The sequence below is a fragment of the Myotis yumanensis genome, unplaced genomic scaffold, assembly GCF_028538775.1.
Source record: "Myotis yumanensis isolate MYYU_CA2020_CCGP unplaced genomic scaffold, mMyoYum1.0.hap1 SCAF_17, whole genome shotgun sequence".
Taxonomy (NCBI): Eukaryota; Metazoa; Chordata; class Mammalia; order Chiroptera; family Vespertilionidae; genus Myotis; species Myotis yumanensis.
The window spans coordinates 21,879,545-21,890,084 of record NW_027223768.1 but is presented as its reverse complement, the minus strand read 5'-3'; the positions used below and the strand labels follow the sequence as shown (position 1 = coordinate 21,890,084).

General features: G+C 38.1%; 1 protein-coding gene across 8 annotated transcripts in view; it reads right to left on the bottom strand.

Moving 5' to 3' along the window:
* RALGPS2 (Ral GEF with PH domain and SH3 binding motif 2) overlaps positions 1–10,540 on the bottom strand; it is a 139,282-nt gene that overhangs the window by 22,677 nt on the left and 106,065 nt on the right. For 7 of the 8 annotated variants that reach the window (XR_011468727.1, XR_011468730.1, XR_011468729.1 and 4 more), the window contains exons 15-19: positions 8,972–9,049; positions 7,302–7,407; positions 5,519–5,611; positions 4,537–4,642; positions 758–849 (exon numbers count right to left, since the gene is read on the bottom strand). Coding sequence is in view for 3 of the 8 variants with exons in the window: in XM_070397176.1 (XP_070253277.1) it covers positions 758–849; positions 4,537–4,642; positions 5,519–5,611; positions 7,302–7,407; positions 8,972–9,049 (475 nt within the window). In the remaining 5 variants the exon portion in view is untranslated. The remainder of the gene's footprint in view (positions 1–757; positions 850–4,536; positions 4,643–5,518; positions 5,612–7,301; positions 7,408–8,971; positions 9,050–10,540) is intronic. The other variant, XM_070397179.1, reaches the window with a different exon arrangement.

Genomic DNA, 10,540 nt, shown 5'->3' with positions numbered 1-10,540 from the left:
GCACGCCCCCTACTGGGGATCGAACCTGGGACCCTTCAATTTGAAGGCCAATGTACTCCATCAAACCAGCTAGGGCTGTGACTCAACGTTAAACCTGTAATAGGGATTGGGGAAAACAACACAATGAATTTATTCTCCTTGGCAGCTGAAGCCTTTGTTTCAGTAAAATAAAAACAAAAATATCCAAATGGTTTTGGGTTTCACTGCAACCATAGAAACCCACATCAACCTGTTAGTAGAACAAATAAAGATGAATCAGAATATATTTTATTACTTTGAAGTGCCCCCTCTTTTTACCCCCTCTAGAACTACATCCCCTTGCCTCTCACTATATTCTACCAGCCCGGGCTACATATTCTTATTTTGAACTGAAGCTCATTGCAGCTTCAGGGTCGTTGCATGTGGCGGTTCCCGTGGCGGTTCCTTCTTATCATTCAGGCCAATGTCATCACTTAGGGAGACGTTTGCTGCTCTCTCCTATTTATTTAAAGTTGTCTCTACTCCCATCACTCTGCATCACATAATTCTATTTTGTTTTCTTGTATAGTTTTCACTATTTGAAAGTTTGTTATCTGTTCATTTGTTTATTGCCCATCTCTCTAAAATGTGAACTACACGTCTTGTTGACTGCTGTCAACAAGAAAAAGAATAAGAACATATTTCCCCACTCCATTCAGAAAATTAGTCTATTTCTCTTTAGAACTCTTAAACACATGCCCAAGTTAGGGACTATTTGAGGATTAAGAGAAATGCTCACCTGTTGTTTGTTACTTTGGCAGGCAGCACTCAAATGCTTAAACCACAGCATTGCATTCATCCTATTGCCAGCTTGAAACTTGTATGAATTTCCTAAAATCATAAAAAACAAAGGGAAAATAATAAAAACTTAAGGACTCTGACATATAACAATTCTGCCAGCTACCAAACCAAACTAAAACAAGACTAGAGTTCTCCATTTCAGAAGTCTATTTCAACAACAACTGATTTTCCAGCACAAACAGTTCTCTCTGATACATTCACATGACGTCACTTATGCAGAAAGTAGCTGTTCTGCTGTCTGTGAATTGGAAGAGACGTAAATGCATTTCCTTAAGTGTTCGTTAGAGTAAACGATACCTAAATAAAATTGTTTGGCTTCTGTAGATTTGTGCCGGGAGCCAGTCCATCCTTGCTGTTTCAAGGGACCTGGCATATATGGCATACTGTCCTTAATATGTTTGCTCACCTTCTTGGCGCCATGTGTTTTAACCAAGGTCACCTCTCCGAGAAAGGTTGTTTTCCCAGGTAGGGATTTTCCCCTGAAGTTAGGGAGGGGATAAAACCCCTTAACTAAGTGCCAGGCGGGTAATCACTTTAACTACAAACAATCATGCTTGAGCTACATAATCTTTACTCCCTGGAATGGAGATAAGAAACGCCCTAACTTTTGGAATAGAAATTGATAGGATTAAAATCAACTGGTATAAATACAGATGTAACAAGACAGCAGAAGACAGAACCTAGAGACAGGACTTGGCTGGAGATCCTAGACACAGAACCTGGACACAGAACCTAGGGAGAGAACATGGCAAAAGATCCTGGACAGAACCTGGCTACAGAACTTGGCTGGAGAACCTATACAGAACATGGCAAAAGAACCTGGATAGAACCTGGCTAAAGAACCTGGCGACCGAACCTGGCTGGAGAACCTGGCTGGAGAACCTGGCTAGAGAACCTTGCAACAGAACCTGACTACAGAACCTAGAGACAGAACCTAGAGAGAGAACATGGACACAGAACTTGGCTAGAGATCCTGGCTAGGCTGCTGATCAACTGAACGCTGTCTCCATGTCATTCCTTCTTCGCTGACTCCGTCCACACCTTTGGGGACCCCTGGACCTGCTGGGGTTGGACCCTAGCATCTGGCGCCCGAACAAAGAAGAAAAGGAAGGCTATGCAAGGGACTGAGATGCCAACATGGGGTCAGCTGAAGAAGTTAACAACTGAGGCCCAACAGATGGAAGAAAAGCAAGAAGTGGAAGCTAATCTCTCAGCCAAGTCCGAGGACTCTGAGTAAATCAGCAAAAGAAACTTTCATTTAGCAGAAACTCACTTATTTCGTCAAATGAAAAAACTTACTGACTGGAGCCTGAAAGGGACCTGATGTACTTTTAACCTGGGGGAGAGGAGATGCTTGTATATTTCCACAGGATGCAGACTCACCTGTGTGGATTCCAGACCATCTAATCCGACCTTATGTCACACCACTCTCCATCTCCTCCTCATCCTCCTCCTCGCCCGGTATCATCCATATTGTCCAACCCAGAGGGCACAGCTGACTCCTCCCGGACACCGACACCACCATCAAGCACGGCCCTGATGGACCCTTTGATGCAGCCCTTCAACTCGCTGACGCTTCGGGAAGCCCGTCGCCAATGACGCTGCCCGCTAGCCAGATCAACAAGGACAACCAAACCCCCGACTTGAGGACAGCTGAAATCCCTAGACTGAAGAGGCCAGCAACCTTCTACAAGAACAAGGCTCCATGTGCACTCCATCCACTATGATTATAGCTATGCTTATTGTCATTGCTTGCCAGTCTTCTTCCGAGTCTTAAACAGCCCAATCTGAGAGGTGGCCGCTGATTTGCAGCAACCTCAGAACATGGCTATAGAACCTGGCTGGAGAACCTAGACAGAACATGGCGGGAGACCCTGACAAGAGAACCCGACTATGATGATCAACTGAACGCAGCCTCCGTGTCATTCCTTCATCGCCGACTCCGTCCACACCTTTGGGGACCCCTGGACCCGCTGGGGTTGGACCCCAGCAGATTTGTACGTGTGGCTGAGAGTGCAGAGTATCGGTTCTCAATACTGCTTAGATGATCTATTAGCAATGTTAACGTGAGGTTTTTACAGGCCACAGTGCTTTCACACTAAGTGACTAACACTCAGACATTAGCTATTTAATGTGAATAAGGATTAATTAGCTAACATCAATATCAGCTACCTTTTTAGTTACATCTGTTAAAAATTATTATAGCTTTCTAGACCTATTGAGGGCTCTCAGGGAAAATATAAGAAGGCACCCTTTTCTCTTAGAAAATTAGAAATTCATCTGTGTTGTGTATATTTAGTAAACCTTATGTTAACTCTAATTCAAGACTGACACACAATTTTTATATGGTTCTATGTACTAAGGTAATAAACTGAGAAAAGAATGAATTCATGTACTATATAGACTGCCTTAGTTGAGCTTTACTCCCTTTTTTCATTGACCTAAGTTCTTGTTATTTCCCAATTCTTACTAATTTCTACTTTCCTTTATAATTGCATTCAATGGCCCAGGAGCCTAATCTATATTTAGACATTATACAACTCTTCTTTGAGATTTTAACATTAAAAAAACTTTTTCACTTTCAGAAGTGAAATAATTTACCACATATTTAATTATTCCAATTAAAATACTGTTTTGCTTGCTCACTTGAGATGCAGACATCAGATTAATCTAAATAGAAAGCATTTCTACAATGAAGTTTGCCACAATTATTATTTTTTCTGTGTTCAACATATTTTGCTTACATTTTTATTTGAAACACTTCATAATACTCTAAAAGCAGACTACCTGTTGATATGAAATACATTCCGAATAAACAGAGGTCAAACTATAATGTACAGCCCATAAAAGGTAACGCTGTGTTTCCTTGCTGGCTTCCTGGGGTGCTTATCAACAGCCAGAGGTGGTCTGAGGAGGAGCAGCAGTCATGCTGGGCCCCGTTCTGACTGCCACCTGAGGTAGGACCAGCTGGCATGTGATTCCACAGCCACCCTCCAACATCTCTATTATATTTTATGAGCAAAGTATTATAATTGAAATTATACTTCTTTGGAAAGTGCTGTAAGTCAAATAAGCAATTAATTTGATTAAAAGTAATGGAATAAAAATCATTTAAAGCAAAACCTCTGCCACATTTAGAACTTAAGAATAACAATTTAATTCCGGGTACAAATGAGGGGTACTATGTATATGGCAAACCACTGAGATTTTAAAGCAACAGTGAACCGTACATCGATTCTCATATTCCTTCCCTCCCTCCCTCCCTCCCTCCCTCCCTCCCTCCCTCCCTCCCTCCATAAGCTTATTAAATAAGCATTTAATAAATATTGATCTCATTACTATATATTGTGTGACAGAAATATTTCTCAAGAGATAAAACTATACAAATCTTCCCCCAGTCAAGAATGAGCCCAGTGAAACAGGCTTTGGTTAATATAAAGTTACCTGTAAGCCCCGGTTACTCTAAAGCAGTGGTGGCGAACCTTTTGAGCTCGGTGTGTCAGCATTTTGAAAAACCCTAATTTAACTCTGGTGCCATGTCACACATAGAAATTTTTTGATATTTGTAACCATAGTAAAACAAAGACTTATATTTTTGATATTTATTTTATATATTTAATTGCCATTTAACAAATGGCAAAATCAACCAAAAAAATGAGTTCGCGTGTCACCTCTGACACGCGTGTCATAGGTTCGCCATGACGCTCTAAGACTCACCTTTCTCAGAGTCAGTCAGCAGGAAGAGGTCAGGATGTTCCGGGTCATCAGCCATCATCACCATCCATCCTACCACAGATACATTCTTATTTGATGTTGATTTGAACTGAGAGATAGAAAGACAACTAATGGTTATCTTGATGGCTCATCCTCTGCAAAGTTTACGTGTCAGGGAGAGTATCTTCAGTTTCTCCCAGTGAGAGATGAGACCTGTGACTTCATGCTGGTCAGGTGTGCTCAGGGCCTCTTACGACTAAATTCGGCCCCTGTGGAGACACTCGCCTGCCTTCCAGATCTTTCTCAGCTTCAATTCTTTGTCAACACCTAATTGTCCCAACCGTCCATTCCCGAAGAGCAGGACTGCTAGTGGAACGATAAGGTCATCCATGTTGTTTGGTCTGTTACTGTGCTTCCCCCTCCCCCCTTTCTTATAGGAAACACAGCTGCATTTTAATACAGATGTTATCTTTCCCCCAGTTTATGGAGATATACTTGACTTAAAACATTGTTTAAGTTTAAGATGTACATTGTAATAGGGGTGTTCTCCTAAACTGAGTGCTATCAGACATTTCTTTATATCTATATATATCTGTATCTATCTATCTATCTATATCTATATATATATATATATATGCAAAAATATTCTTAGCATGTGTGTTATTTTTCTAGTTTTTTTAAATATTTTTATTGATTTCAGAGAGGAAAAGAGAGGGAGAGAGGGATAGAAACATCAATGATGAGAGAGAATCATTGATCGGCTGCCTCCTGCAAGCCCCCTACTGGGGATCGAGCCCGTAACCCAGGCATGTGCCCTTGACTGGAATGGAACCAGGACCCTTCAGTCTGCAGACTGACACTCTATCCACTGAGTCAAACAAGCTAAGGCACTTTCTGTTTTTTTTTAAAGTTACACTTTAAAGATAAATCCCATTCATGAAAAGGCTGTGAAACAATGCTAACAATTTAGAGAAGAAATACTTACATGTTTTCTTTCTGTAGCTTTTAGAGACTTGGCAGTGTAGTAAAAAAGTTGTGTCCCACACAAAGCTGCCCAATATTTTGTCCAAGATGCTACCTGGAGAGGACAAACACATGAATACACGACGGAAATGCTGCCGACTCCTCAGTGCCATGGTCATTAGCTTTGCTCCACTTCAGCCCCCTCCACCTAACCTTAGAGCACCTCTTCTGAAATCTTTAACTCAAGCACTCCTATCACTTCCACTTAATATACTGTACTAGTACTTGCATTCAGATAATTATCCATCCCATCAAGAATCCTACCACTTTTTCATATTGTCTAGTATTGCCATGACCTTCCCATCCCATGTCCCCCTTCCCCTTTCTTCATGTTCTGTCTGTATTACATGGGTCTGCACTATACCCATTCCCTTCCAAATTCTTTAATCTCACTGCTTGCTCTCCTGACATAACCCGAACCCTAGTTAATCTAACCATCTTTTCTTCCCCAGCAACACTTTCTCATAGATCATCCATCTCACCAGGCCCATACTTCAAATACTATCTATATGCTAATGACTCCCAAATCTCCATCTCTGGCCATCACCTCCTCTACTCAACTTCTGAATTGTACTTTTTAAAGAGCCAAACTGACATCTCCACTTGCAGCCCCAGCCTCTCTCTGACTTCATCTCTTCCACCTACTGCCCGCTCAACGCTTCAACTACACAGGTCACCATGTCTCCTGAACTCAAGGTCTTCTCATGGCTAACTCACCTTCCTCACTCAGACCTCGGTTCAAATGCCTCCTATGGTGACAGCTCTCCTGACGCCACCACTGTCCATCCCATCTCCTCACTTTAAGGGCTAGTTCTCCCCACTGGAACACCATCTCCATGAGGCAGGCGCTTGCTCACCGCTCTATTTCTGGCATCTGGCACACGTTAGCTGTGGTAAGGCCTCAGTTGCTATGCTATTCTTAGTTCACTAGCTAGCTGGTCTAGTGTAGCCGCTGGATTATAACCTAAGCAGCAAAAATCAGATTGCTTAGGTGCAAGAAGCCCTCTTCATCTTCAAAAACTTTAAGTGCAGATATACATCAAAATTTATTCCAAACTAGATGTAACATTATTTGAAAAAAGAAAACAAATCTTTCTTTAATCATCAAACTACTGTGCTGCTGTTGGGGAAAAACTACTTCTGAGTTACATGTGAAAATCTTTGTTCCACCAAACTTTTTTTTTTTTAAAAAAAAACCATAATTATGGTTTGGAAGACATTTAATATCTGGGTTTTATTTCACGTGGGAAACAAACCTGCATTACTGAGTTCAACAACTAAGAACCAACAACAACAACAAAAAACTGATTGAATTCCATTTTATGGTTAACTTTCTTTTCTCTATTTTTCCTGAACTTATTAGTAAAATACTTCTGTACAGTATGTACTTCAAGGTTCTCTGAGAAACAGTTTTGAACAAGAACTATATTAGAGGGCAGAGAAGTACAGGCATGCTTTAAGCTCCCTACATGTATGATTCAACTGAAATCTAGATTAAGAAACATGGGGGGGGGCGGGGCGAGATAGGGGTGGAGGAGGTCAGTGGGGGGAGGTAGAAAAGGGGGACATCTGTAATACTTTAAACAATAAAGATAAGTTAAAAACAAACATGGAGAGGCAAATGTGTACCTTAAATCACTTCAAGTGAACTATGTATGTAATTTTATTTCAATTGTCTTCATATTTCTTAGGGTCCTGTACATTTATATATATTTTAGAAGTGTTAAAATATGATAAAATCTTACTGTAGGCTTTTTGCCTTCCTTTAACAAAGTTTTTCTCTTGAGAACACCTTGAATAGTAACAGCTCCTGGATATAAATGTACTGCCAAATCTTCTGATTCTGCAGAACTATAATAAAGAAACGAAAAAAAAAAAAAAAAAAACAGGTAAGAAAGCTTTTGTGTATAGTAGTTATCAAATAGGTACTTAAATGAAATGTAATTATTCTTTTATTTCAAAACTTTGTTACTTTATTCAGAATGAGAAGACACTGACAATTATAAAAGTTTACTGATCTGAAATTTATAAGCTGTTACAAAAGTTAATCTGGAAGTTATTCAAGTCAGCAGATGGTTAAAAACACACACTTTATTACATATTTGAACAAGTATAATTTAGAAAGAATAGGGTAATTTAATTTAGCAAAGATCAAATAAATTTAAGACTTTGCTTCTTCTTAACATGCCACACTGCATCACTGCTGTAAACTTTCCCCCCATTAAAAACCTTAAGTCCTGGTAGGAAAGATGAGGATTCTATTTGTTAAAAGTATTTAAGCATGTAAAACTCAAAAATAATAAAAGCTCAAAAAAAGAAAAAAGAAAACACACACATTTAATTCCAAATAGTTGAAAGTAGTAAAAAGCAATAGAAATATATGTTTTTAAATGGGCTTTCTGCAATCAGTTTAATTACATTTAAATGCTTCTAATGCATAAGTATTTGATTATAGCCTAACTCCCAAACCCAAGATTTCCTTTCCATATATCTTAAGAAAACCATTAAAAATAACCAAACATTTAAATATGCCTCCCCAACTGACTTAAGTTCCTAGATTTAAAACAAGAGTAATTTTCATAGTAAAAATCTGGCATTCTCTGGTGATCTGATTTGAGTGGCAGAATTCCTGTAAAAGTGATGAAAACTAAAGTTTGCCAATTTATTCCTTTATGATTATTTAGGTGTCTTCAAAGTGACTTAAACGCCTAGAAACCATCAGAAATTTCAGGCTAGAGCTATTTATATTCAGGGAGGTATACAGGAGGAGATTGGACACCCTCAAAATGACACAGATTCACTTGTAAAGTTGGCTATTTTGTTGTATTATCCGTCTGTTGATTACCCATTACCACTAACCTACAGTCCCCGAATCAATGCGCATTACTCTTATTTTCTTCTGCAGCTAACACAGGGCAGAAAGAGGACTCAATTTAACTAGATGAACAATGCAATGAACATGCATTTAAATACACAAGTATTATTTAATGAGACAGACTAGTCTAAATTCAGCACTTGCAGTTTATTAAAAAAAGTTCTTTCAAAAGGCAAATCTGACTAGCAAAGTAAATTCTTTGATTTTAGCATTTGAATAAGTCTACAAGTGGATTTTTGTATTGCTCATCCAATAACTTAACAGTGTTAGAAAGACCTGCGCAGTTAAAAAGCTACCAACATGGAATTATTTTTAAAACGTGACATAAAGATGCAAGTTTTAGCAATTAACTTTGTGGATCAGAAAGAATAATTCAAATTAATCTCTAGATTAAATCTTGGAAACTTTCCTAGGCATTTTTTTCAGTCTTTGAATCAATTAGTTGAGAAAGAACAGAAATGATGTGAGACCACACCCATGTAAGCCAATCACCAACACCAGAGGGGAGTTCTGTGGCCCCTGAATGCAGGGGAATTGTACCTGCTGGCCTTCATGTGGCTTCGATAGCCATTTCGTGCCACTCGTGTCATCGGGCCGAGAGAATGGTACAATCTGTTCCTGTTGGATTCCATTATAAATTGTATATATTACATATACTTTAATTCACACAAACATCATCAGTACCTAGAACAGCATAATAATTTTTGTGTAATAAAGCTTTCTAAATCTTACAAAAGGTTAGTCTGTGACTGTTTCTGATCCTTTTTAAAAGCATGCAGCATCGATTGAAAAAAACTTGTTTCTTTTACTATTGATGCTAGAATTAATATAGCTGCTTAGAAAACATCATACATTTATATATACATTCACTTTCACAAAACTGCTAAAATAATTAAAGAGCAATTTATAACCAGGTACTATCAAAACTGAAAAATACTCCAAAAATACTTTTGTTTCTATTCTAGTGCTTGGATTGCAGTTTAAATATGACACCTGGATTCATATAAATAATTCATTTTTATTATATGTCCCTATGAAGACACCTAAAAGCAATGTGGCCAGTAAACTTAAAAAATTAATGTTGCCAAAACACCTTATTTTCCTTCCTACCCTTTGTATTAAATCCAAGAAAACGAATAAGAGAGACAAACTGAGTAATAAAGGCATTATTTTCCTTCCATGTCAACTGAAATAAATGATAAAGCCAGTAAGTGATAACAATGGTATGAATTAATATTTACCCAAAATGGCGTATAATACTTAACAAAAGAAAATAAACACACACATAGACACTGATACTTCTTTGCCTGGGAAAAGCCAAAAGTTGACAAATGATATTTAAAACAAAAAGCATTATTTTAGCAACTGAAGCAGCAACCTATTTGATGTAAGTAAGAACAGTAAATGGCATGTTTAACATTCAGAGTACTACTTTTAAGTTCATTATCTATAGGTAGTATTTTAAATCTTAGTTCTTTATTCATTTATTATTATTTCATGTCTGAGTCTTCTGGGCAGCTTCAATTTGCTCTCAAAATGTTTCAAGAGCCACTGATTTAAACTTGGCATGAGTATAGCAGATTTTTTTTGCAGCAAATGTCTGCAAAGCAAAACATTTGTCATAAAAAAGACCTGTTCTGAGATGTGAAGGTAACACCATTAAATACTGTCTTTGAAAATAACCTGCAGGGATGAGAACAAGTTACCCACACCACTCTGGTTATTCACTAATATCTCAAGCAATCTGAGAAACAATTTTCTACATCAATATTTTTTTATCTAAAGATTACAACACACTCTATAACCAACATGATGGTATTATGCTCTTTCTAGAGAGAAAGAACGAAGACAATTTGTATATATAGCATGTGCTAGAGGCAACTCTTGTGTTTTTCCCATTTCAGGCAAACCCAAATAAAGAGATAGAAAGTAAAAGTTGGAAGAAAAATAATATGCAAAAACAAACTGCTAAGAATCCCCCAAAACAAAAAAACAAACAAACAAAACTTGGGAACACTGATAGTGTAGAAAGGCTCAGGAATACTTTAATATATTGGGTTTCCAAGTAAAATCTTTTTCTTTTCTTTTTTTTTTCCAAGTAAAATCTTA